We start from the raw sequence: 27,994 nt of genomic DNA, 5'->3' as shown, positions 1-27,994 counted from the left end.
TCTCCACAGTAACGAGTTGTTGATGGAGCTCCTGTTCCTTACTGCACCCACTGGTGCCACCTCTGTTCAGTTAATACAGCTGTACAACAGCATGGTGATGTGGATCTGAATAAAACTGTCTTTATTCCCTCCTTTTCCTTTAGATATACAAACTTCAATCAGCTTCCAGCCATAAAGGGTGGAATTTACGGCGCAGAGCATTATGCACGGTAGTAGTGGTAGAAGAAAATATGAGCACATATAAACTTTGTTATTACCATTTTTTTTCATAGAGCTGTGAACTTGCTTTATTCCTCAGACAGCAGAAGCTCTGTGGGTGATGTTGGGATGCTGCTTACTGTTAGGTAACTAATACACCCAACTTCTCAGCAGGTCTTGCACACACACAAGAGGTTGTGCTCACCGCAGTGTGGTATTGGCTGGTTGGGTGTTTGGCTGGTGGGTGTGCACAGCGCTGTGTGGAACACACAAAGGCTGCCTGTTTGGTTAGAAGCTGCTGGCAGGCTGGTTAACTTCTGGGCAGGACTGGTTATTTCTCTGTGTGCTTTGGAGATGAGATACAAGCACCTTCTGAGCTGAAAGTACAAGTATGATAAGAAAGAAGTCAACACTGAATGCATTGGAATTGGCAAATTCTGCATGGTCAATGCAGAGATGCCTCATCTGCAGTTCATGATACTGGAAGAAACCAATGTAAACTCATTTTAATGCAGTGGAGAATGGTTGTTTGGAATATACAACCTTATTTCCCCTTTTTATTCCCCCCTTGTGGTTTTCTTCATTATCTGATAAACTTGTTTTTGTTTGTTTTTTTGTGCTTTGATTTTGCCAGTCCTTCTATTTTGGGGTAATAAGTACTTGCAGCTGAATGCTCGCCTGCTTGCAGAGCCACCTGACAGATCAGCCTGTGTAATCATAATTTTTTTATGTGTGCAAAGACACCAAAAGGCGTTAGAGTGCAGAAATGAACCAGTGTATACTGATTTAAAGCTGAGATATCATTAGTGTTACCTGTGCACTGAAACTTGTGAGGGAGTAGTGAAAGACAAGAGTAAGGTTTGAGATGAGCAATGCAGGTGGTTTCAGCCTTTGTGTGCTGCTTGTCAAAAGCTGAGTGTTGAGAGTTCTTGAACATCCCATTTTCACATAGACATCTCACAAATTACCACCAGAGAATGAAAATGTGAGCATCCTGTCCAGCGCTCTGTCTTCTGAGTACTTTTGGTATCGCGGAGCTTCAGCACTTGGTCCTGCTGTCCCAGGCTTCGTTTCTCCTCTTGGCCTGTCCTTGCTGCTGCTGACAGCTTAGTAGAAGTCTCTTGTTGCTGCTGCGCGGTATCCTTTGGACAGCAGTGAAACCAAGTGTCCCAGTACTACTTTTGCTGCTATTTCAGCCATCAGTATATTCTTTGGAACCACAGTGTATAGATTTAGTTTTAAAATAATTTTAAAATGAGTAATCAGAAAATGTGTTCATTTCCCCATACACTTCATGTGTTGTTCCAGTAGAACTATTTATTCCGTGACGCTGTAATAATACTCTTTGACAACTCTGACCTTGCCTCCTCCTAGACCTTTTCTTCAGACTAAACAACTCCAGTGCCTTTAATCTTTCCCTATTGCATGTGTTTTCAGATATCTGATCATTCTCACTTCTGTCTTGTGGACTTCTTCCAGCTGGTCACATCCGTCTAGAAGTGTAACATCAAAAAACAGGATACCAGTGTTCTTATGTTAGATCTTGCCAGGGCTGATTAGAACAGGAGGATTACTTCAGATTTTTCTCTAGGAGTGTTACTGTTTATATAGCCCAGGCTGATCTTGCAGTTTGTGATGTTGTATGATTTTTATGTTCCTACTTGAAGAATGATGTGAACGTTTGGTTTTAGCTCAGTGAAGGAAATTCACTGCTCTCATTTAGAGAAGGACTGTTTCTTCTATGTCCTGTAATTCACATCTGAGTGAAGAGTTGACTCAGAGTTGACTCTGAGAGGGAAATGGGGCAAGGAGTGTTAGGTTGGAAGAGAAGATACATCACTTTTTTTTCCTATGCTTTCTTCATCTATAAACTTCGCTTTAGGAGAAGAGGAGGGAAAAAAAAAAAAAGAGAGAACCAGAGAAAAGCTTTCCTCTCATTTCATGTATGCAGCAGCAAATAGTAGGTTACAAGATTATGACCACTAGTTAGGAAGGCATTTTTGGTATCTTACTGTGAGATTCTGGAGACATGAAAAGGAAACCCAGCTTTAATCTTGTGGGAAGACATTGTTTCTGGAGTCTCAATGTATTGCACTGCTGCGGATAGCAAATGCATGAAACTCACATAAATTTGAGCAAATTATTTGCCTGTGCTCTTGGAATGTGACTAACTGTGCTGATGAAGCTGCCGAGTTTGGGACTGCAGGGTGAAGAATTCATATGACATCTCTATGTAGTGTCTGTCTGCTTTACCAGACCACACCAGACTGGAGTTGTGTGGAAAGGAATAAATGCAAAATGCGCCAGGGTTTTCCTTCTTCCTTTTTGCTGCATTGCTATCTGTACACTAGTCTTCCTTCTGGCATAAAAAGAGATTGTGAACAGGAAGCTTGTTTTATGGGGCTTACTGAAGCAAATAGTGCCAAATGTCATTTTGACTGCATTAGTTTCTTTCACTCAGAATGTTTTGTAGTCATTCAGTCAAGCATGGGATGTGTTCTTTGTAGATGGTAGGTTCCAAATCTTGTTTTGTTGGGCAGGTGAGAGCTCATTTGGGTTAATCAGAAGGTGAAGGCAGGCTTGCCTACTTCAGTAATATAAAGGATCTGAAGTTTAAATTGTTTCAGAGTTGTCCCTTCTCCCTTTCTGTCAGTTGATCTACTTAGAAAGTGTATTTTTCTGCAAATCTTATCACAGTGGCTGGGAATACACTTTGCTTACCGTTACAGAATAGCAACCTGGGAGGATCAGTGGTTTTTCAGAGAGAATTATATTTTGTCATATTTCAGACTGTGACGACAATATGCTGTGGTTCCAAAACTTCTGAACTGCCCAGCATCTTCTAAATTACCATGCTGACTCCTCTTTTTTCATGATTTTAGGTATTATAGATACTTCTCCCATAAAAATAGGGGGATTATTTTGTTCTCAATTTATTCTTGCTCTGAAAATTAAATCTTTTATAAATTAAAGTGGTTGTCAGAGTTGATGAGATTTGGTCCTACATTGAAAGAATGAGCAACATGAAAAGACATAATTTCTGATGAAAAATGTCCGCTGGCTTTTGATGAGGTTTATTCTTTATTTTCCTCCCACTATCTAGTTGATGCGTATCATGTATTAAAAAAATCTTTGCTGCGTAGAAAGCGAAGTGCAAGAGCTGTATCTGTTGCTTGTACTGTACACCTGCATCTGCCTTCTTGTTGTTCATAGTCCAATCTGTTGGGTTTTGGGAAGTGTATGGTGGGAATTTGTTACTGGGAAGCTAAACGTCTGTGTGAAAGTATTTGTAGCAAGGTGGCAGGGGTGGTGAAGAGAGTGTTGCTCTGAAAGCTGCTCTTTCACACATTTGTCCTTAAACATATGTCTGCTAGAAAGTTACAGTACCTCCTGCATCGCAGATTGTCTGCCAGATCTTCACCCCAGCCAAACTGTAACTGGGGGGAATGGGGGAGAGGGGAGTAGTGGAAATAAAATGCATTAAGATAAAGTATGTGATGAATGATGGTAATGCTTACATGTGCATCCATATGTAGTGGAGATGGTTGCACTTCTGTCACTGTGACCCAGCTGGTAGTAATGTTTTTGTTGTGCTTGCCCTGCCAAAGTGCTAACATTGGAACATGCTTTAACAGTGTGGAAGATATCACAGGACTTTTTTTTCCCCCCCCCAATTGTTTCAGACTTTATTGTCTCTGACAGTGATGAATCATTCCCTGTTGAAGTACACTCTGAATGCTGCAGCTACCTAGGGATGAATTGCCTAATTGTAAGAGTGTGATCTTTAGATCACACTGAAGAACAGTAATGCAGTCATAAAACGTGTATTTCTCTGTGTAAGTGTGATTGCAATGGGATTAACTAAACACTCATCTAGCCAAGTGGAGGCTGCAAACTGTTTTTGTCACGTGAGCTAGAGGAACAACACTGTCTTTGTTTTTATATATGCTTGTGATAACTTACATTTGAAGTTAAATACTACACTGTAGTCTGTAGGTCTGTCTCAGTGGTCATTTAAAACACATTCTTTGTATTAGAAAGAAATGAAATGATGTTTCTGTCCTGTGCAAAATTTGAAGTAAAACTATAAGGCTTGCATGCTGATGTAGTATGTTGACCTTCGCTGGGTACCACATGTCTGCCAGGCTGCTGTCCCAGTCTCCTTCCTAGGAAGGACAAGAGGAGAAAATATGGTGAGAAAAAGGCTCATAGATAAGGTTAGGATGAAGAGATCACTCAGCGATTACCGTCACAGGCAAAACAGGATAAGGAAGACTGATGCAGTTGGTTGCCTGTTGCTAACAAACTACAGCAGTGAGAATTAAAGATCGTTTTCTTCCCATCCACCTCTTTTATCTCCTCTACCTGAGCAGCACAGGAGAACAGGGGCTGAGGCTGCAGTCAATCCTTAACACTTCCATTCTGCTGCTCCCCATGGCCATGTGCCCTGCTCCACGTGGGTCCATCCCGCGGGATGCCATCCTTCCCTATCTGATGCTGTGTGGGCTCCCCACGGGCAGCAGCTGTGCAGGCACAGCTCCACACGGCTCCGTCCCACAGGGCCCCCCCTCAGGAGCTGCTCTGGCACTGTCCCACGGGCGGCAGCTGCCCCAGCCCTCCCGCCCCACCGCAGGCTGCTCCCCACGGGCTGCTCCTGCGGGTATCCGTGGGCTGTGCCTCCTCCGGGCCTCAGCCACTGCTGCACCGTGGGCTCCTCCGTGGCTGCACGGGAGATTTGCTCCGCGTGGTGCCCGTGGGCTGCAGGGGGACGGCCTGCTCCTCCGTGGGCCTCTGTGGGCTGCAGGGAGCACCTCCTGCAACAACCTTGATGCCTGCAGAGCTGCTTCTCTCATATTTCTCACTCTTCTCTCCCAGGTTCTGTAGCACAGCATATTTCCTCTTTTTCTCAGAGCACACCCAGCATTGCTCATGGCTTAACTTGGCCAGGTCAGCCCTGCAACTTCCCCAGCAGCAGACCATTTCCATGTAAATCCAGTACAGATATATCCCAAAAACACACTGGGAAAAGGAGTGACTCATGGATGTGGGCTTTATCTAACACTGCGTTGTTGTGTTACCTGTGGTTTAGTCTGAGACTCTATATTATTTGTACAATATTAGTAATATTTGTGGCTCTTTGAAGATTGTTTTCAAGACATTTGGTGGGCATAAATAATCCTGTAACTGCAGTATCTCTCTTCTCACTTGGAGCAAGTGGGAGCTGAAGAAGCAGATTCAGGCACTGAGTTGCTTATCTGTTTTCATGTGCCAAAGAGAGGTGAGCACTTGAAAATCTCCTATGGAGATATAAGGAGGAGGTGATAATTCCTGTCTTCAGAACAGAATTTGAACGCGTTCCTAAAAGTGGTTCAGAGGGCTTTTTGTACGCTTTAAATTTTACAAGGAAGAAGAAATAATCATGAGGCTAGTCTTCAGGACCCCATACATACATGTTCAACTGAAATCAGATGTGATGGAACGTAATTTCTGAGATCTTTTCCTCGGTGTTTGAAGGAGGACTTAGGTCCTGTGTCATCTGTTGCCTCTGCTTTGATGTCACTTTGGCTTAATATAAACTACATTGAACTGATTGTAAAGAAACATGGCAGCGTGGTGCTTCACTTGTACTATGAGGAAGCTCCATATGATAGGGCTGCACTGCTGGCAGTAACAGTTTGTGTGAAGTTGTGTTTACACATAGGGGCTGAAAAAGTCCCAGGTCTCAAGACGTGGAGTATGAGGACTGTCAAGTGCAATGTAAATGAGAAGATACTTGAGCTAGCAAGCTGAGCAGATAGACTTCTACTGTGAGAATCTAAGTAACGAGATCCCTTTCCTCTTGGTTTGGTTGTGTGTTATATTCCTTCCCTCCTACTCTCCAAAGCATAGATACAGCCTCAAACATTACCATGCTCAAGAATTTACAGTGGTTTATCAATTTACATGGTTTATTATCTTACTATCTGAGTTACGCTATGTTGACAAACATTAACCAACAACATGCTTCTATGCAAAGCATGAGAAGAAGGTATTTATCCTTATTTTAGGGACAAGAATCTGAAATGGCAGAGTTCAGTGACTCATGAAAAAAGCTGTATGAGAAAGCTAGGAATGTGAACAAAGTTTTCTATTAAAGTTTCCTTAGCCAAAATTACTCTGACACCAGGCAATTTTTGTATACTCAATACAGTGAAGCAGACGCTGGTTAGAATTTGGGAGGCAGGTTCTGTCTGTCTTCTGTTTGCCTCCCGTACTGGGAAATAGCTTGTTCAGTCTCTACAGAGCCTCTTTAAAAATTCCAGTATGTGCTTCAAATAATCCGCAATCCAAACTATGTTGTCTTCTCCTTCATCCTTAAGATTTGTTTTCAGTGTTTTAGTTCTTTCAGCTGTGGAGTTTAAAGTTCTTTTAAAAAGAATTTTCATAGTTGAGTGTTACTGAGGTATTAAGATGTATGACTGATGAAAGACTCATCATTAGGAAATGTTGGTAGCTGTGTATGAAATAATAGAGAAGAGGTGCATGTACTTAAGGGCAAGCTAATTGAGAAGATGAAAGTAAGTGTAGGAGAGTGGTGATAAATTCTGGCCTGTTATCAAGCAAGAGACTTGTCTTCACTTTTATTTTGCAGATCCAAGTAGTTTTACTGATCCTTTTGTAACTGAGAGGGATGCTGTGATCACACTTCTGGATGAAGAGCCAGACCAGACAGCAGTGGGATGAACATCTTGCCCTCCTGTACAAATGTAACAAAGCTGATGAGTTTGGTTTATCCAGGTGTGAACTACAATTATGTCAGGGGTTAGAGTTTTAAGTGTTCCATTGTATAAACAGTCTGGTAGCTCTTGACACAGACTTTCTTTTTTGAGTGCCTCTAGGTTTTGAGTGGGAAACAGGGATTAATGCAAAACTTTTTTTTTTTTTTTTTTTTCCACTTTTTTTTCCATCCCTTTACTGACCTATGGTCTTGAACTGATAAAGGAGATTTATTCATTTATTTTTGCTAACTATAAAGAGCTCTCCCAAAATGATTGCATGTTAAATGTGGATGAAAATAAATAATAGTATGGCTACCTGTATAACAAAGCAAGAGAAGAATTCTCTGTTGCCTTGCAAAGAATCTTGTGTGTTAGAGGCCTTTTGCAGTATTGCGTTTTATGCTGTATATCTCAACATATTCTTTTTATTTTTTAAACTTTCTTTTTTTCTTTTTATTCCCAGAAAGTAGTGTTTGTAAACCGAGTGACACACTTACTTTGTGAGGCCATACTGCCATGCTTGATGGACTGCACAATAAATTGCACCTGGACTGCTAATAATCCTGTTGTTTTTAATAGCCTGGCAACCCTGGGAAAGAGAGCTGTGGGTGAATGGAGAAGGTGAACTTCTGCACTGAATTGCTAATTTGATTTTCATTGTTACCTCAGGAAACCTTTACTAGAACATGGTAATGCTCTGTACATACAGTGCAGAGGCTGCTTTTATTGTATGGTTGTTATTCAGACCATATAACAAAAATGTCTCAGATCCCTTTCATGAAGTGTATCAGGTTTTGTGCATGACAGGGAAGGGCAGGAGGTAACATACCAGAGGCATGGTGTTCTGAGCTAGTTAACAGGGTGGACTGTTTACAGAAAGTCACGGGAAAGCCTGTAGCTCAACTGGGTCTTTATGGTTTTGATAAGTACATAGGCTAATGTAAACCTTCAGGAGGTGTTTTAATGCATTATCTGTGGTTCCTTCCTTTGTTCAAACAGTGTTTGTTGTTTCTGTGGAGCAGTGGTGATAACATTACACCATTTGTGGGCCTGTTCTACAATTAAAGCTGCTGTTGATTTCCTGCAGTAAGCAGGGAGTTGTTTTAAATATGCTGCTTAGTCCATGCTCTTGAAAAACATGTGTCTAACGTACACACTGAGCAGTGAGGTTGGGAGCTTGAGCACATCATTTTTTGACTTGGTCATTGCAAGAGAGTGACAGTCATTGATGTGATAGTTCTTGAGTCTGTTGAGCTGTAAGCTATGAACTGAGATTACAGCTTGAGCTTGGAGTTGCACTGAATTCTTCTGAGAGAACATGTGAACATACGTATTCAAACAAAGCCTGTATTTAGATAGTTGTTAGACATCTGCTTTTCTGAGGAAGATGACACTGGGTTGAAAAAAATCTGTAGTGGTTTACAGTGCTATCACTTTCTGCTTAGCATTACCTTCGTGTCTGGCAGCTCCTTCTGCAATCTCCCCTCATTTGCTTCTATCCCAACTCAAATGCTTAGTTTTAAGTTCCCATCACGATAATAATGGCTGAACTAAGGGTTGAACTGAAACTAAGGGTTACTTGTAAAAGCCTCTAGTCATGCAGTAGAAGAGCTACAGGCAGGGTAATGCTGTGACACTTGACAAGCAAAAGGAGAAAAGAGGTTCAGTTAAGGTGTAATGACATACGCAAGAGGAAATCTTCCATAGTTTTCAGTAAATCTTATTCTTCAAAACATGTAGCTATTAGCATTATTGTGGGGGGGGGCATTAAACAGAAACTGACTGCATGTTAAAAATATAAATCTAAAAGCCACACCAGCAGGCACTTCAGGTGTAAACTTGTTTGAGGGTGAGGAGAAAGACTGCATCTGAACTTAGGTATGTCAGTAAACGCTTGAACATCTGGGAAGTGCAACTGCCATCTTAGCTCACCTGCATGCTGCTCAAGGGAGCAGCTGTGCCAGGGTCTGGGTCGATGTACCTTGAACACAGCAGAGGAATAGCCTTGTATGTGCTCTTGTGACCTACAGGCAAGCAGAGACAAGTTTTATTGCTTTCAGAGCTGAAGTTGTATAATTCCAGGTCTCCTTTTCCAATGTGTCACTCCTTAGGTAGTGTTTTGTTGACATGGGAATTATATTAAGAAAAAGTAAATTGCAGAAACTGCAGATGGTGAATGTAGATACATTAACTCACAGATCCAGAGTTGGAATGAGCAAACTGCATATTGGGCTCTAACTTGGGTCAAGTCAGGAATGTTTTTCATTGTCTGTTACAGTCGCACCTGTAGCTAGCTCCATTTACCAAAACCTTGCATGCTATTTGCAATTCTTTTAAAAACAGTTGCTTTGTTATAAACAAAATTTTAAGTTATGCAGTTGTTCTCCCTATGATTACATTGTCTTTAATTTTTTTTCCATGTGGGAGGTTAATGGATTATGTTGCATTATTTAATGCTAAAATTTCTTGTGTGTGGCTTTTGGAAAATGGATGCTGTGGTTGTCTGAAGATGAGTCTTACATGAGGAAGGATGTAAGGAAATCCTCTTCCTACAAAACAAGCGGGACAGCGGCGACAGTCTGTCCCTTGGAAACAAGTAGTGTTGCGTGGGGGGGATGGATTAGCAGAATGAAACAACTGGAGCTAGGGACTGCATTTGCTCTGTATGTGTTCTGGGGGTACTGCCTTCAGGCTAGCTATCATGTGATACCAGTGGGCTGATGTTCTGGCATGTACAGGAATTGGGGATGCTTTGGGACTTGCCAGTTGGCAAGTGGGAGCCTCGCTGACTTGTTTGGAGCACTTGTGGGTGTGGTGTGGTGTTTTTCACTAGTTGTTAATGTCTGTTTTCTTTGATTATAGTTGAGGTAATATGCTTTCATGAGAGAATTAACAGGTGTTTGGTGTGTTAATCCTTTCTGTTTAGATTCGAGTTTGGCAGTCCATCTTTCAAATGCCTTGCCTGTTGAAGGCTGTGATTTCTGTCTGCCTAGATTTTTAACAGGAACGTTCTTCCTACACGCAGTAACTCCTTGGCAGCTTCTTCCTATGTTTAGGCATAGTTATTTCTAAACAGATTCGCCTATCTCCTAGGAGACAAAGCAGTACCATTGCATATGATATTAATCCTTAAAGATGTTATATGTGCATGTAAGTAAACATGGAGAAATTACATTGTTTGCCTTACCCGTGAAGAGATGTGGATAAAAAGAATGGCTTGACCTGCTTTCAATCTCTGATGGTACTGCAAACAGAAGCCTACTGCAGTGTGCTTTGGTGATTGTGCAGTGTTTGTACTTGTTCAGATAGCATCCAAATAAAGACAGTTAAACTGCTTAAATAAACTTGTGGGCAAAATATATTCTCCTAGCAATATACAAGATATTTGTTTACTGTAAATATAAAGCTAGAGTGCAGGCTTTAAGGACTGAAATCACTGTAGCTTTAGTGCATTGTATGTGGCACATAACTCACTGCGTAGTGGGTTAATGACATTTATATACTGCAAGCCTTCAGAAGAAGCTTCTTGAATTTGTTCTTGATATGATGGAGTGTATATTGACATAAGGTATACGCAGTATGCAAAGCTGTTCTTATTGAGTTTCATATTAGGATGGTTCTAAGAATAGAATCATATCAAATAAATGGCATGGGTTGAAAAAGACCACAATGATCACGTACTTTCAACCCCCATGGTGTGGGCAGGGTCACCAACCAGCAGACCAGGCTGCCCAGAACCACATCCAGCCTGGCCTTGAATGCCTTCAGGGATGGGGCATCCACAACCTCCTTGGGCAACCTGTTCCAGTGTGTCACCACTCTCTGAGTGAAAAGCTTCCTCCTAATATCTAACCTAAACCTCCCCTGTCTCAGTTTAAAACCATTCCCCCTTGTCCTGTCACTATCCACACTCATGAACAGTTGTACCCCTTCCTGTTTATATGTGTCCTTCAAATATTGGAAGGCCACAGATTTTGTATAGTTATAGACTATACAAAATACATATATAAAGATCTAAATTATGCAAGTGAAACTAGAACGAAGTCAACCCTGAAGGCATTTTCCTACAAACATAGCACTTAACAGAAGTAACTGTATTTGTATATGTAAAGGTGATGTGGCAGAACACTTTCTGAAATGACCAAGAGATGTCCTGTACATGCTGAGCACTTCAGTGCTGTGATGAGGTATTTGGAGTTGTACTACAACACAGCTAAGCACAGAGGTACACACAGGTCTGAATATAAAATCTGCTCAATCAAAATTATCATTCTGTTGTACTGTATTGTACTCGTCATGCAGTACTTAAGTGCTCTTATGCACTCCTGATTATCCGTCTAAGTGCTTTTGTGTGGAAGTACAGACATAAAGTATAAGCTTATGTAAATGTCATAAAGCAAAAAAAAAAACCTGACTCTTGCATGTGATTATGCACAGCCGCAGTGCTGATGTTTTTAAGGCTCTGTTGAATCTGGCTGAAGCCAAAAGAAATTAAGTTCTGTTTTTCGTCTTTGCTTCTCTGCTTCTATGCTGTTTTATGCCTTTAATGACTAACACTTGGTTTTACAGAATTTGATCTCAGTGGCAACGGATCAAGTTTGCTGAGAGCAATTATAAATAAAAAACTAGCTAGCCTTGCAGAATGGTGGGCTGTGTTTCTTCCCCTGGTCTCTAAAGCTGAAAGCCAGATCTGTTACTCATGAACGCCTGTGAAAATCCACCCTTGGTGTGCTCTAGTAAGTGCATTTTGTTCTCAGTGAAGTCTTCAGATGTTTTTGTTAACCTTCAGTAAGTGCAGCAGCACTGGCTGCAGATACCCACATGGTGGCGTGGGAGCTGCAGAGGCCTCTGTTCACAAGGCCACCCCATGCAAGACGTAGCTGGTTCCAGAAGATCCACTCAGGCGATAGTTGAGCTCATCAGCCAAGCTGGCGGTCTCTTTAGGAAAGCATGTCAAAGAAAGGATAAAAATGCAGTGTACTGGGGAAGGAAAGAAGGACAGGAAGAAAAGAAGGTGCTCTAGGTGCTGAGCAGAGGTTCCTCTGTAGCCTGTGGAGATGCCTGTGGTGGAGCATGTTTTTCTAGGATTGCGGGCCTTGGGAAGGGCCCATGCTGGAGAAAATTGTGAGGAGCAGCTGAGATGAGGTGTTCTGGACTGACAACCCTTCCTTCCTTTGTTCTGTTTAGGGACCTTATAGATCCATCCCCCTCCATAAGCAGGGTAGCCAGCCTCTAGGTCATGATGCTCAGGCCCCATCCACCCTGGCTGGAGTGCTCCCAGGGATGAGGCGTCCATAGCTTCTCTATGCCAATGCCTCACTGCCCTATTGACTAAAGAATTTCCCATTTACATCCTACGTAAATTTTCACTCCTTTTGTTGAAAACCATTCCCCTTTGTCTTATCATTATCAGACAGTGTAAAAAGTCACTCTCCCTCATGTTTATAAACTACTTTTTAGTACTGGAAGGCTGCCATGAATTTTTCTTGGAACTTCTCCAGTCTGAATAAACCCAGCTGTCTCCACCTTTCTTCACAGGAGATGTGCTCCTGCCCTCTGCTCATCTTTGTGGCTTCCACTGGACCCGCTCCAACAGCTCCCTGTTTTTCTTTGTGCTGGTGGTCCCATGCCTGGATGCAATTCTGCAAGTGGGGTCTCATGACGGCAGAGTAGAGGAGGACAGTCAGCTCTCTCTCTGCTGACTACCCTTCTTTTGATGCAGCTCTGGATATAGTTGGTGTTGTGGGCTGTAAGTGGACACTGCTGGTTCATATCCAGCTTATTGTCCACCAGGACCCCGAGTTTTGCTTGTGATGGTATCTGCTCTCTCTGTCTTTATCTCAGCTCATGAGCCTTTCCATCTTATTTTCATCTTCCTTCCATGGAAGAGTGAGAGAGTGACTGGGTGGGATTCTGGCAATTGGTACAGGACAAACCATTACTGTTGTTTGTACATATAATGCATTTGGAAAACTTTCTATGAGGAAATTGCCTGGGAAAAAATGTAGTTATGTGTATGTTCAAGAAGCTGATATAGTGGCAGCTGGATCTGTGTTCACTTTGCAGGTGATTTTTTGTTTTCTTTCCTTAATGAAGCTGTATAAGTTGAGTTTGCAGTCAAATGAATTTAACACATTAAACATCACCTCTCATGCCTAACTGAGGCAGGGTTCTTGGCTTTGTGTATTCTCATCTTTAACCATACCTTTTCTCTGAATGTACCTGGTGCTAATGTCATATAATAAAGCTCCCACATGGGAGGGGTCCCCCAGGTTGTGGGTCAGCTCCCACGTGGGAGGAAGCCCCCAGCTGTGGGTAAGCGGCCAAATGGGGGGAAGCCCCCAACCATGGGTCAGCTCCCACCTCAGGGGGTACCTCCCATTGTGGTTCAGCTCACTCCTGAGGGGCTGCCCACAGTCTGTAGGTCATCTCTAACCTGGGGGGCAGCAGTTACTCCTGCTCGTGCTCCTACCCGGGGGCATGAAGCCGGGTATGCCTCCCCCCAGTGCTCCTGCCCACTGCTGGGATCATCCCCCGGTGGCAGGGACGATGCAGCCCCAGCAGCCGATGGGGCTGCAGCCTGGGGCCGCAGTGCGTGGGCAGCCCCTGCAGCCCACAGGCAGCTGCCCACTGCAGGCTCCCAGCCACCCCGGACCCTCAACTGTCCTCCAAGGACCTCCGGTGCAGCAGCAGGTGCACCTCGTGCCCGGCACCCTGCCCACCATCTTCGAGCAGGAGGAGGAGCCCTTTGGAGATGCCGTGGTGCACACGGAGGACCAGGAGCAGCCAGCACCCATCAGCATGTGCCCCCATCCCACTATGGCTCCGCTCACCTGTAGCATTGCAGCGCTGGAATCAGGTGGTGAGTCTGGGGGCTGCAGAGTGGGCGGCAGGCTGGCGGCACCGGGTGGCTGTGGGAAAGATGGCATTGCTTCACTGTGCATTTTCTTGCTTTTCCAGCAGCGACAACCAGCTCAGACATCCCAGAGGACATCACCGACATTGGTGACCTCCTGGCTTGGATGAACAGTGGTGAGTTTGGGGGCAGCAGAGCTGGCGGGGGAGTGTTTGCGCCCATTTGGTGTGGGAAAGCTGGCTTAAACCCTGTGGTAATTTTCTTTCTCTTCCAGAAGTGGCACCCAAAGAGGTCCCGGACAACATCCCGGGCATGGATGTTGACTCGGCTGAGTGCCCAGCCCCTGCCTGCACCACCAGTGGGCACCAGCAGAGCACTGGCAGCATCCAAGCCACCAAGAGGAAGCTGTCGCAGAGGCAAGATGCTCCAGAGCAAAAGCGCTCACGCTAGGCGAAGCTGGGTGGGCTCAGCAAAAACGGGAGCATCTGCAGAAACCAGCCCATGTGGTGCAGCAGGAGACACGGCTGCAGCAGGAGACATAGCCAACAAATAAGGCTACCTGTAGCCCTGGGCTCCTCGCCGGCCCTCGCACAGAGCAGCGGCAGTGCTCCACGGGCACCGGCACTGGCCCCAACCCCTCCAAACTTGGGCTGTCCACCAACACCACCTTGGACTGCGACAGCGTGGGACTCCATTAGATTATGTTATGTTATGGCATTTTATGTTATTTTATGTTCAATTACATTAAATTACTTTAAATTATTAAATGTGTCATATTCACTTTGCTACGACGACCTGCAGTTTATGCAGCACCAACCCCCCTCCCCCCCCCCCCCCCAGACCCCAGCCCAGAGCCACATGCAGCCTGGCCTTGAATGCCTCCAGGGATGGGGCATCCACAGCCTCCTTGGGCAACCTGTTCCAGTGCCTCACCACCCTGTGTGAAAAACTTCCTCCTAATACCCAACCTAAACCTCCCCTGTCTCAGTTTAAAACCATTCCCCTTGTCCTATCACTATCCAGCCTCGTAAACAGTTTCCCCTCCTGAAGAAGTGCTGGGTTATTTTCTGCACTGATGTGTAAGCAGTCTTTCTGGCCAGCAACGCAATCATTGCACTGACTATACCATCAGTGCCCAGAACTTATGACCATGGTCCAAGCTGATCTGCGAGGGCTGGACAAGGTGCTCAAGTCGTCAATGAAGATATTAAACAGGATGGGCCCTAGCACCGACCCCTGGGGGACACCACTTGAAACAGGTCTCCAGCTAGACTTCACTCCACTGACCACCACCCATTGAGCATGGCCCTCCAGCCAGCTCCTTATCCAACGGAGGGTAAAACTGTCCAAGCCATGGGCAGCCAGTTTCCGTAGAAGGATACTGTGAGAGACCATGTCAAAGGCTTTGCTGAAGTCTAGGTAGACTACATCAACAGCCTTTACCTCATCTACCAGTCTGGTCACCCAGCTGTAGTAAGAGATGAGGTTGGTCACAACCTGCCTTTCAAACCCATGCTGGCTGGGCCTGATCCCATGGACGTCACGCACGAGCCGTGTGATCTCTCCCAGGAGGATTTGTTCCATGACCTTCCCTGGCACTGATGTCAGGCTGACAGGCCTGTAGTTTCCCAGATATTGGTAGATGGTGAACTAGATGGTCTTGCAGATCTTTTCCAAACTTGATAATTGTATGTTTTTAAGTAGGTACTGGTACTGCTGAGGTCTGTAGGAGTGAAGTCTGAAATTTTTACAGTTGTCCCAGTAGAGCTGCAGAGTGTGTTCATCTGTCACTTGTCATTTTATAAGGACCAGCAGTGATTGTTTGTACACTGAAAATAAACAGTAACACCGGTAGGATTTTGTAATGTACAATTACATTTCAAGAAATCCAGAGTGGATTTAATTCCTGGAAGTGAAGGCTATTTGATTTTATTCAGACAGACGATAAAATGAATCTGTTGATGAGATGGCATACTTAGATTAAAAGGAGGGTTGGGAAAATTGGATTATCTGACATGATTTACCCTTATAGTTACTTCTGCAGTCTCATTGCCGGTAGTTTGTTCTTCTGGGCAAAGGGTAGCTTTTTTTCCACTAGGAGAGTGCAAGTCCAGGTTACGAACTGTAGGCATTTAAGAAGTCTTTGAATCAGTATGTGTGTTTAAGACTTGTGTTGTAGAGAGACGCGTGAGCTGGAACCTCGCTCTTGTTCTATGTGAAGGACTTAAAATTCCAGGTCTAACTGGATCGAGGCTTGTGTTCCCTAATAGGTGATGTAAATAGAAAGAAGGTGATGTAAATAGGAGAAACCTGTTGTTTTTCCCTTTTCCCGCAGGCTGTAAGCAGAGCTTCCTGCATGAGGGAAGTTGATGAGTTTGGACGAGCAAGGTGCCGTTCAGCCAGGACTTGTGTGCAGCTGTACCTGCCAGGGGGACTCTGCTGCAGTGGCTGGGTTCCCTGCTGCCATGGCACAACAGGTGTATGTGGCGATGGGGCTGGGGCCCCAGTTTGTTGCCCTCACTTCTCTATTTGGCCTGTGCTTGGCTTCAGTGTTTGCCAGTGTGGCAGATTTATCAGCTGTGTTGTACAGAATTGGTTTTGTAGAGATTACCTTTTTCCTTCTACTGTATTTTTAGCTGATTTTTCCCCAAACTAGTTGTTGCTGTTTTTCTGTTCAGTGGCTTTTGGTTCTTGCCTCAGTTCAGCTACCAATGTGTATTGCTTTAGTAAAGTCAGGTTCTTTTTGGAGACATTTAAGTCTTGTAACAGTGCCTGTATTCCAGAAGTAAAGCTGGTTGCCTTCATTTAAAAGAGAGATAGTCTGGCTACTCACACACAGAGAGGAAAGTGAATAGATGGCTTATTTGTGTTGGCCTAATTTAATGAGTTCCATGAAACACTACTGCAATTACTTCTTCCTCAGTGTCAGTAGCACATTATTGTGTACCTATTCATAAGATAGATCTTTTCATCTGAATGGAAAACAGAGCTAGCAATCATTTCTGTGCTATTCAAAGGTGTGTGGCTGTACCAATGAGCTGAAACAAGTGTGGCACTCTGAAGAGGGATGGCGTATTTGCCGACATCCCAACAGCCAAACTGAAAATTTTTCCAGGAATATCTTTCGTGTTGCAGAAACAACACAATTCCTACAACTGATTGTCAGCTTGGTTACCTGGCCAAATTTAGTGTCTCCATTAGAGAAGGTATAGTGATGCCCACTGTTTGACTTTGAGCTTTGCTTTTCTTCAGTGTATGTTTATTCCAGGTCTGGCTGAAATACATTACCTATTTTCCTGTGTTCCTATAGTCTGTGTTAGGTATCCTGAGACTGCAACTAGTCCAGTGTGTTTGTCACCTGATGTTTAGGATGGTGATGTTTACCTCCTTGCATAGGCGCACAAGGGTTGGCTGTGAGTCTGTATACACCATGTGTTTCAGCACAGGTGCTTATCTAACACATGGCAAGTAGGAAGGGTTCATAGCCATGAGGAACTGCTATTGTGCAAACTGCTGCCATCAGTACTGCTATTGTGCAAACTGCTGCCTCAGTCTTGTATGTTACTGATAACTTCTCATCACCCAGCAGCGTGCTTAAGCAGAAGGAACAGCTGCATATCCATTCATATGCACAGCTGGCTAATGGGACAGTGACACTCCTGAAGTACATTTCTAATCCATCTGCTTCTGGTGACATATTCAGAGCTATCTCTTGCCTCAGCACAGGCAGGAATTTGGAAAAGAGTGATGAACATTTGAAGTTACTAAACCTTGGGACAGGTACCTGCCCTGCCTCCTTAGGTTAGGGAAAGCTGAGGCACGTTGCAGCGTGCACTGTGAATTTGTCTCAGTAATCGGACAACTTTCTCTCAGATATCGTGGCTCAAATTGTCTACCCGAGGTGAGAAACTGATTGACAAGAAAATTGAAGAAGACACTATGAATGGAGATGGTGGCTAGATTCAGAAAAATGGAAGAGAAAGGAATTTATTTAATCTTCTCTCCTGTAATGTCTTTACAATAAACTGGTTGTGAGTATTGCTTAGAAATTCAAGTTCAGGATGCAAAGACCTCGTGAGTGCAGGTGAAACTTGTGAAGCTTGGAAAGCTCATTAATTTCTGTTTCGTAGCATCCCTCTCTCTCAATTTAAAATTCTTGCAGTGTGCAACCATTTCTTATGTGCCTGAGCTGGGATAGGCTTGTGATAAACTTGTGGGAACTCTGGCTTGCTTTCCACTGACTTTCAGGTCAGCTTCCCAAATGAAGGCAAAAGTAAATTACCTGTAATATACTGACGTTAATCACAGCCTGCTACTGATACAGGTGTAGATTGCTGTTTGCTTTTCAGGCTGCTGTCTGATGAGGATGCTGTGATCAGAACTTCATTCAGACTTCATAACATAAGCTGAATTGTGAGGATTTCAGGTCTGGATGGGAGCATAGAGACATCCATGCATCTAGAATACATGCTTCAGATCAGGTACAGATGAATTATTGCAATACAAGCATTAGACTTATTTAGGATAAGTGAAGAAAAATGGAATTTAAAATGCTGTAAGGGCTTTAAACAAGTAGACTGTAAATGCGTGGATGAGTTTGATGGAAAGACTCAGTCCTGTGTGCCGCTATGAAGGGTTTTATATTGACAGTGTTTTTAAGTCACGATTATTTACCTTTTATATTGGGGGATAGGAAGGTCAACAATCTGGATTTTTTTTCTACACAAATGTTAGCAAAATAATTTCTTTACTATCTGTCTAGCTTAATTAGAATGCCATAGAAAATTGTATGATCTGCTATTCTTAGTTTTCTGTGTCTGTTTTGATGATACAGTACATTAGACTGCTATTAAATATTCTAACCTATTGTACTTGTTGTCATATTGCATCTGCCTACGAGGAATTTGTTTGATCATGAAGTCACTAGAGGGAAAAAGATGCAGCTCTGTGCACTCCTTTTTCTTTTTCTTTTTCTTTTCAGTTTGAAGTAGGTAATTCTGAAGCTGAAGTGTTTCAGGATACACTGCTAGTGGCAGGCTTCTCAAACATGTCAGTGACAGCATTAAAATATTCTTCTTTTAAAGCGCCAGCAGCAGGCATCAGCAAGACTTCAGCCTTTAATTATCTGTTCTGCCCTTATATTTCCACAAATGCAGGAAACTCAGCATTTTCTTTTTCCTCTCACAATGTCATATTGTTTCATATTATACTGCTGTAAAATTTAAGACTTGGTGGAAATGTTGGCAGATGTGTTATTTGAGGATAGGTTGCTTGGAAGGGAAGATCTGTGTTTTTGGGCAAGCTCTGAGCACTGAGGAAATGTTTGGCCCAGAATTCGCAGTGTAGGGAGAGGAATCCTGCTGCTGTGTAACCAAATGGAAGTGAACCAGAAGTGATGGCTTGCACTATGAACAGAGGTCTGGAAATGTGTGTTTACAGCAAGTATCAAAACTATATTTTTACAGTGTGCAAATTTTGAGAGCTGCAGTGCTTGAAAATTGGCTCCTCTTGATCTGACAAGTTGAAGTTCATGCTTTGTTGGTCTCTCTGTAGCTGCATGTGGCATCAGAAATGTCATGACCACTTTGTTAGTACATTTATCTTTTGTTAGGAAAAAAATCCTGGATAATTCCAGTGGTGTGCCTACATAAATTAACTCCCCTTCTACCTGACTGATGTGAGAGATGTGGGTTATTCTTTTTGCATTATAAATGAAATCTTAGTGCTTTGTTAGCTGTCATAGTGCTAGAATTAATGACGAAAAACACGTATTGCACACAGTCCTGATAGTTGATGTTAAGAAACTCCTGGTCGTATAAGCCAAAACTGAATCCACAAATAAACAGAAAGACATATATATATTCAAAGTTAGGTTAAGAGATTCTTTTCCCTGCTGTTGAAGTAGCATGCTCCTGATGGGTAATTTTTTTTTTTTTTTTTTTTTTTTCAGTAGTTGAAAATTTTTGTGCATGTTTGTCACTCTAATACTGGGGAATAGAAGACAGAGAAAGGATGTTACTGTTAAGAAACCTCAGTATGGTTAGGTTTTATGTGTCCAGGAATCAGGAGAAAAAACATCAGAATTCACATGTTGTGAAGTTACATGGCTTAGTCTTCTTAGGGACTTTCTGCTTGTTAACCCTCAGTCTTTGTACAGACATCTGTGCTTTGCTGGTTTGATACCTACTGAGCAGTTAAATGTTTCCTGCAGTTTCTTGTAACTTGTTAAGAGTGCACAAAGGCTCATTCCAAGTTTCTGATGATACTGATGGTTTAGGAAAATCATTACTCTCTCATTTTCACAAGATGTTGGTGGCATTTCTATCCTGTCTCGTTTTACGCCTCTTATTAAGCCAGTTTTTGTTACTTGTTGCTAAACTTTTTTTTTTTTTTTTTAATTTAATCTACAGTGACAATTCAGTAGGGCCTGTCTCAGCATGCTCTCAGAACATAAATGTGTACCTAATTTCCATCCTTCCCCTTTTCTGTGCCAACACAGCTGCATTACTAATCTGCACTGATGACTGGTTGGTCTTGTACAGGCACAGAGGCGTATTGCAGCCACCTCGTAAAGCTACCGGTACAGTAGAGAGCAAGACAGGGGAGGGATAGGGGAGAATTAATTAAGAAATTTCCAAATTCAATAATGTTTTGTTTGTTTTTGTTTTTTTTTTAATTTATTCTAAATGAGAAAGTAAGCTAATTTTTGATGGAAATGCCCTTCTCAGTTTAGCAACCGAGGGACTGAGCCCCCTCAAAAGTGAGAATATCTGTTATAAATTCGCCAGTTGGTTGAGTGCTTGACTCTCAGATAATGAGTAATGCTTAACAACTTCACTTTTACCCTCTTGCTGGAATGGGACACCTCTCTGTGCAGATTCAGTATTTTAAAAAAAATATAAATTAATGCAAGTTTATCCACACATATATAAGGTTGAACTTTGTTATTGAGTATACTGTGGATCTGTCTAACCAAACATAGAGCTATTTTAGATGGAAACATTCAGATACCCACAAAAAGAAGTGGTTTCAAATGAAGTAGAAAATGCGCACTTTCCAAGTAAGCAGTAGCTGAGATGAGAGAATTTAATTTAAAATTTACATAGGGTAAAATATAGTCACAGTACAGACACAGAAAAAGCTGCTGTGAGTGCTTGTATATTGTGTTTCAAGGTAGATTGGAACAGAAACCTTATGGAAAGAAATCATGAATAGTAACATGCTGAAGTAGAATATAACATGGCTGCTTGCTTGTAGAATTGTGTACTCTTAATGAACTGGACTAATAAATAAGGTAAAGATGAGCGCTAGCCAAATAATTTTCTTGGAACCCCTTTTGTAGGTCATAGAAGACATTTATTTGTTTCAGTTTGTGATGCCCTTTAAAATAATAATTAAAAAAGAAAGCAGGAAGCTTTTTTTCTTTTTTCTTTTTTTTTCCAGGAAGCTTTGACCTGCACTGTTTTTGCTGCTCTGGCAGTATAATAGGAAAACAAACTCTGACATACATGTAGTTGAACTTGATTTGATTCCTCCCCCCACCCCCCTGGTGAATTTTTAACAACACATGTTTAGCCTGGGTCTTCATAATTGAGATGTATTGTCCCTTATGTTTGTGATTATTGTGGTAAAAATCTATCAACTCTTAATGATAATAATAAAAAAAAAACAATTCCTGTCATGCAGCTTGTTGTACTTCCACTTCTGCCAAAATTTGAGTTCTCATGCAGTATAACTTAACGATTTTAGCATAACTTTTACAAGATTTGCAATCTGAGCTATACTGAACTCTTCATTCAAAAGGCTGCTTTTCGAGGGGTGTATCAGTGTTATTTTTAAGTTACTTTTAGGATATTTTCCATTGACATACTTGAATATGTTTGCACTCAGCTGTTTGTACTCAGCTTTGGTGAGGTTGCATCTCAGAGTTTTGGGCTCCTCACTCCTCGCTGCAAGAAAGACACTGAGGCTCTGAAGCAGGTTCAAAGAGGGGGAAAAAGCTGTGAGGGGTCTGGAGCACAGGGCTTATGAGGAGAGGATGAAGGAGCTGGGAATGTTCAGTCTGGAGAAGAGGAGGCTCAGGGGAGACCTCATTGCTCTCTGTAACTGCGTGAAGGGAGGCTGTAGTGAGCTGGGGGGGGTCAGCCTCTTCTCTCATGTAACTGGTGATAGGACCAGAGGGAACGGCTTCAAGCTGCACCAAGGGAGATTTAGGCTGGACGTTAGGAAATACTGCTTCTCTGAAAGAGTGGTCAGGCACTGGAACAGGCTGCCCAGGAGGTGGTGGAGTCATTGAACCTTGGGTGTTCAAGGAACATTAGGATTCTGTGCTGAGGGACATGGTTTAGTAAGAACTGGTATTGGCGATAGGTGGATGGTTGGACTGAATGATCTTGAAGGTCTTTTCCAACCTTGGTGATTCTGTGATATGAGTTGTTAAAGTTAATAGAAATATCTGAATGTCTTTCGTGCTGCAATACTCTTGTGGCTCACACTGCTTCTTATGCCTATTTTGTTTTGCTGTGTGTGCTCCAGTCTCTTGAGGCTTACTTAACATCTGAAGCTACTCCTCTAATGCTTGTCTTCTGAACTTCCTGTTTTCCTCTGCTGTTCCTCACGATGGCTGGTACTTGATGATCCAAGCAGCCATAATATTGCACTCTCAGTGCTGTAGGGAGTGTTTGCTTCTTATCATGTATGTTCATCCACCCCTGCCACCCTTGTTTTCTGTAAGATGGAAAGTGGTGAGTGATACTCCAGTGCTGTTATTTTTAGTCTCATCTGCTTGGTGTGCTTGGAATTACACTGGATGAATGGAATGTTCCTCTTCTCTCATGAAGTGAGGTTGCTCTTTGAAACAAATCTGCACTTACTACTGCACATCATTTCTTGTTGTGGTAAATCATAAATGATTTTAAAAGTGGCCTCTGAATGTTTCTTTCTGACTATGTGCATCTTTTTCTAAGTGCCAACTAGAATCAAAGCATCATGAAGTATATCTTATTTTCCTTCATAGTGTTTTAGTAGCTCTTACAAGACGACAGCAATTTATGCACCTCCTGAAATGGTAAACTATGAGAGTTTCTCATGGTAAACATTGAAAACTGTCTTTACAAGCAATAAATAATTTTCATATTACTGTTGTCTACTTTGTTGCTTTATCTTGTTTATAGAATGACAATCAAAAGTCGAAAAATCCACCTAGTTCTTGTGCCTACAGTTGGCTTTCAGGGAGAGTACTGCCCAAATGTTAGGTTATAGGTCTACAGCTGACTTTCTGAGGTGTTAACAGCAATTACTACTTGGGTAGAAAGGTGGGCTTATGTTTTTTGAATGGAAAGGAAGTGATCCCTCTGTTTCTTTATATGACTTTGGTATTAACAGAATCACAGAATGACTTAGGTTGGAAGAGACTGTAAAGATCATCCAGGTCCAACCCCCTGCCACACACAGGATTTCTTCCCACTAGCTCAGGCTGCCCAGGGCCCCATCCAATCTGGTCTTGAACACCTACAGGGACAGGGTGTTAACAGCTTCTCTAGGCAGCCTGCACCAGTGCCTCACTGCTTCAGAGTATAGAATTTCCCCCTCACCTCCTATGTAAATTTCCAGTCCTTTAGTTAAAAGCCATTCCCCTTTCTCCTATCATTATGAGACCATGTAAGAATTCTGTCTCCCTCCTGTTTATAAGCTCCTTTGAAGTAGTGGTAGGCTTCAGTTAAGTCTCCTGGGAGCCTACTCTTCTCCAGTCTGAACAAACCCAGCTCCCTCCTCCTTTCCTCACTCTGTGCTCCTGCCCTCTGCTCAGTTACCCTTCCTTTGTCTGCCAATGTCATTGTAGAAAGTCACTTGATTAGTAACACATGATCTGTCCTTAGTCTCAGATAACCACCTTGTCTTGCATGTGCCTTAATGTAACTTCCTGTCATCCTTTCTACCCTTCTTAAAAACGTGTGTGACGTTGCCTGATTTTATAGTCATCAGGGAGTTAACTTGACTGCCATGACTTTTCAGATATCACTGAGAGTTGTTGGGTACCCCATTGTATAATCAGTGAATGTACAGATGTTATGAAATATACCAGAGAGCTTGGCTGTGCAGTTATTATGCCAGAACAGAATAGATAGAATACTTACCTGTATCCTAGGCTCGCTATGAAACTCCAGAGAAGTGGATCTCCAGAAGAGATCCTTTCCTAATGGTAGTCAGCTCTTAAATAGATCTAGGAGAGGTGCAGCCAGGCTCCACCCCTTCGGGCAGCAGGGTGAATTGCCTTCACCTGTGCTCCCATGGCTGACTCATTGCTCACCTCAGGTGATCAATCAGAGGTTCAGGCCTTGATTTCAGCAGTTCCCATACACCCAGACCTTGTGTCTGTTGAAGCCTGTTCTCCTTTCTCGTTTATCAGAGGAGGCGCACTGTCCTTGTCTTTTCTCTCCTGATCAGTGTACCTGTGGAATCCTTTCTGGTTATTTTTCACATCCCTCGCCAAGTTCATCTCCATCTGTGCCTTGACCTTCCTGTTTCCATCTCTGCAAGACTGGATCCTTGCTCAAACCATAAAACAAAAGACAATTACTGACTTGTCACAGTGTTGTAACTCTGTTGAGATCAACAGACCTGCTCTCTTGTACATTCAGAAATCCAAATGTATAGTCACCTGGAATAATGGGAGAATAAATATTTAAAAATACTTATTTTGATGGTGTGGATAATCAGAGTATCAACTGGTATTTATTCTCTGTTGCCTCTAGCTAAGACATCTGGCATTGTCATCATGTTATTTACAGTTTTCTTAAATAGAAAGTAAATGTATGCATACAAAAAACCCATACAACCTTGGAAATACAGAAATGTAAAGTTTTGCTTGGCTGACTGCTTAAGGATTGCTGTAAAAAAATGCATGCTGTGGACTTCAATTAGGAACATTGATATTGAATTTTGAACGTCCTTAATAAAGAGATGCTGTAGTAATTACCAGTCCACTAAGCCAGGTAGAGAGCAATTTTGCACTGCCTGGTATGCTGAAGCATTTTGTGCAAGCTTTGGAATCTATTAAAAATAGAATCCAGCCTTGGTTTAGTTTTTAACATGAAAGCTATCAAATTTTTCAATAGCTGGAAGTTGATTGACAAGATTGAACAGTCTAGGAGGGCTGAGGTTGTAGTCTGTGAGATGAGTTTCTCTGCTGCTAAAGATCTTGATCAGTCTTTGATCAAGCTACAGATGAGAAATGCCATGAGGGCATTTTCTGTTAATGCAGAGGGCAAAGAAATACTTGCTGTGAAGAACTATTATAATTCTTGGCTATAAGGATATGATATCACATCAGGGCACTGGGCAGCACAACTACTGCAGCAAGACTGTTTTCCCCACACTGGAATATGGTACTAAATAAAAGTGTTTGCTGAAAAGGCTTTATCTGTATAAACTGCTACTTCCTTGTTTTGCATTAGTATTTTATTAAAAAAAAATAATAAAAAAAATTATATATGGAATAAAATAGCCCTGAGTCACATTCATAAATACTTTCTTTCTAGCAAGCTGTATTGATCTGTGTGTGTGCCTTAGCTCATGCACAGTTGGATTGTGCATGCAGCTTATAAGCTTATATATAAAACTAACAGTTTTACCTCAGGGGTAATTATTTTTCTGATAATAATTACAGCACAGAGCTGAACTTATTATCATGATGATGCTTTAATCACATGCTGTAGCTCTTACATAGGTACTGGGTAATCTGGGAAAGGACAAAGAAACTTCTGTTTTGAAATTCTTCATTTGAAAAGCTGTATGAAATGAAGGATTTTGCTGCTGCTGTAAACTGTTTTTTTGGTTTTTTTTTGTTTTAAATCTTTTCCTAGCTAAGTATTCAATTCAATTCAGTTATCTTCCTTTTTCATCAAATGTTTTGTTTTCATTCTGAGGGGATGAGATCAAGGGATTGTACCAGAATAGAAGTGTAATCTAATGATAAAACCTTATCTGTGTTGTGAATGAAACTGAACTTCTAGGTCCTCTTCTGTCTCTTCTGTCTCTTCTGTCTCTTCTGTCTCTGACTTCTTGGCTTTAGCTTTTTAATAATTTAGAGGAAGGCATCCATGAATGGATTGCATTGTATATTTAATAAAAAAAAAGTAATGTGTTTTAGTTAATTCCAAGAATAAAGCTGAGGCTTCAGAGGGAAGTAATTTGTTAGTGCCATCATGAGGCTTCTGGTCACTTCCTTGGTTTAGACAAATTAAAGTTGTGGCAGAAAATCAAGCATTCAGTTCAGTTCTGTCAATCTCTCCTTTCTATGAAAATTCATATAGAAATGTGTGATAGAGCCAGTGAGAAAGTTGGTCTCTGGACAACCATTTGGTGCTCTATCCATTCCTGCAAAAACCTGTGGAGGTGGGCTCCAAATGAGCTTTCCTTGGCCATCATAATGATTGGAGCTGAATAAGTTTTGTGAATTAAATTTTTAATGAAGTAGACTTCTATATAAATCCTAAATCTTAAATGTAGAGATGTTGTGAATTAATTTTTAGGCAAGTAATAAAAGCTGCCTTAGTGAACATTTTCGTATTATAAGCATTTTCAGAGTAGTTCTGATGTCCAGGACCTAATAAAATCTCTCACCACAGTGTGTAAAAGAAGTTGCCTGTATAAAATGAGTTTTAATTTAAGTGCTTTCTTGCTAGACAGTATTTGCCTGTGCACAGGAACTGGAAAATGGAAGGAAGAAGAGTTTACTGTAATGTGATTCTCTCCCATCTTGTGTGAAGTGGATTAAGACTGGAGATAGTGATTCACATTATCAATGCAAATTGTTTTCCAGCATTACAGAGAAAGTAGGTCCCGAAAAATGTTAGCTCTGTTTCTTTTTTAAATGAATTCTGACTGCTAATGAAATGAAAAAGATTTTAATTCTGTCTTTTGGATAGACTTGTTAAAGAAAGCGTAAAGAATTAAGCTTGTATTAAGTTCCTTTAATCTAGTTATTGCTTAATGATTCTTTGAACAGATACTTATGATTGAGTGTTTTTTGGAACTGGAGAAAGTCTTTCTTTGATTGTTAATTTTTTATTGTAGATTTTATAGGAGTTCTGTCATTCAGATTAGCCGATGGAAACTTCAATGCACAGAAATTCTGGTCAGAGTATTTTGCTGTCTTCATCTATAGGGATAAAATGGTTGTTACCATAGTAATAATGTCTTAATACCATAAATATATAAAAAGACAAGCAGTGAGCCTGATGAATGCCTGGTGACAATGAAAAGGGAGGCTGGTTCGAATGCCACCAGTAGAAATATGTGTGACGGTACAAAACCCCATGATCTCTTATGGTCCTGTCTATTACAAAGGGCTGTGTTTATGTCAAAGGACCATGAGACAAGTCTCATTGCCTTCCAGTAAGCAGGCCTTAAATGATCCTATTAGCTTTTGCACCTGTAGCTTTATGAAGGTAGAACTTAGATTCAGTAACTGAAGTGTTTAGGATATGAAAGCATTGGAGGTGGCTTGACCTCCCCTGGAATATTATCTCTTGTTATATTAGTTTGGGTATTTGGAAAGTATACAGGGCTGAAAGGAAGAACTGCAGTGATATGGCCAATATTAAATTTAGGAAATTTCAAGTTTTTCAAGGTATGGTTTCTGTTGGTGGGCAGTTTGTAAGATGAAGCAGTTTGTTCTTTATCAAGCTTTAAATGCTTTTTGAGGCTTCTATGAATTTGAGTTGTTGTGTGTTAAACACTGAAGTATGCATTTTCTGCTATATTAGCAGTCTTATTTCGGGTGAAAGTCTTAATAATTTAGAGGAAGGCATCCATGAATGGATTTGATAAAACCCTTAGAAAAAAAGTGATATGGTTAATTCCAAGAATAAAGCTAAGGCTTCAGAAGGAAATAAAATGTGCCATCACGAGGTTGGTTCTGGTTGGTTCTTAAGGCTTCTGATGTTGGTTCTTAAGAGTTAATCTTTGAGTTTTGTCTGGTGTTACAGTGCCTCAGTGGTGACAGTCCTGCAAGTTAACTTTATGCCTTAGTTGGTTACCAGCTGTGTAATACCTGACTTGTTGCTATGATTTGCTTCAAGTGCACCAGATAGAGTATTCTGCTATTCTAACATATGCAACTGGGTGTGGGGGGAGGGTTCACTGCTATCTTGGAAGGAATGTAGAACTGCTAACATCA

At 41.9% G+C, this 27,994-nt stretch overlaps 2 protein-coding genes across 6 annotated transcripts in view; both read left to right on the top strand.

Annotated features, from left to right (window-relative positions):
- Nucleotides 1–27,994, top strand: part of MAST4 (microtubule associated serine/threonine kinase family member 4) — a 284,153-nt gene that overhangs the window by 1,062 nt on the left and 255,097 nt on the right. The gene's annotated exons all lie outside the window — the stretch shown is intronic.
- Nucleotides 13,297–14,590, top strand: LOC128074433 (uncharacterized). 2 transcript variants are annotated; one of them, XM_052670280.1, is made up of 3 exons: nucleotides 13,297–13,818; nucleotides 13,917–13,988; nucleotides 14,087–14,590. In XM_052670280.1, exons 1-3 carry the CDS (start codon nucleotides 13,437–13,439, stop codon nucleotides 14,260–14,262), a joined length of 630 nt encoding a protein of 209 aa, XP_052526240.1. In that variant the 5' UTR covers nucleotides 13,297–13,436; the 3' UTR covers nucleotides 14,263–14,590. The 2 variants fall into 2 exon arrangements, with proteins under 2 accessions (XP_052526240.1, XP_052526239.1); XM_052670279.1 differs by having other exon boundaries at nucleotides 13,917–14,590.

The sequence above is a fragment of the Tympanuchus pallidicinctus genome, unplaced genomic scaffold, assembly GCF_026119805.1.
Source record: "Tympanuchus pallidicinctus isolate F22 unplaced genomic scaffold, pur_lepc_1.0 scaffold9, whole genome shotgun sequence".
In the NCBI taxonomy this organism is placed as follows: domain Eukaryota; kingdom Metazoa; phylum Chordata; class Aves; order Galliformes; family Phasianidae; genus Tympanuchus; species Tympanuchus pallidicinctus.
The sequence above is the reverse complement of the archived record's forward strand: the minus strand, read 5'-3'. Positions and strand labels throughout refer to the sequence as shown.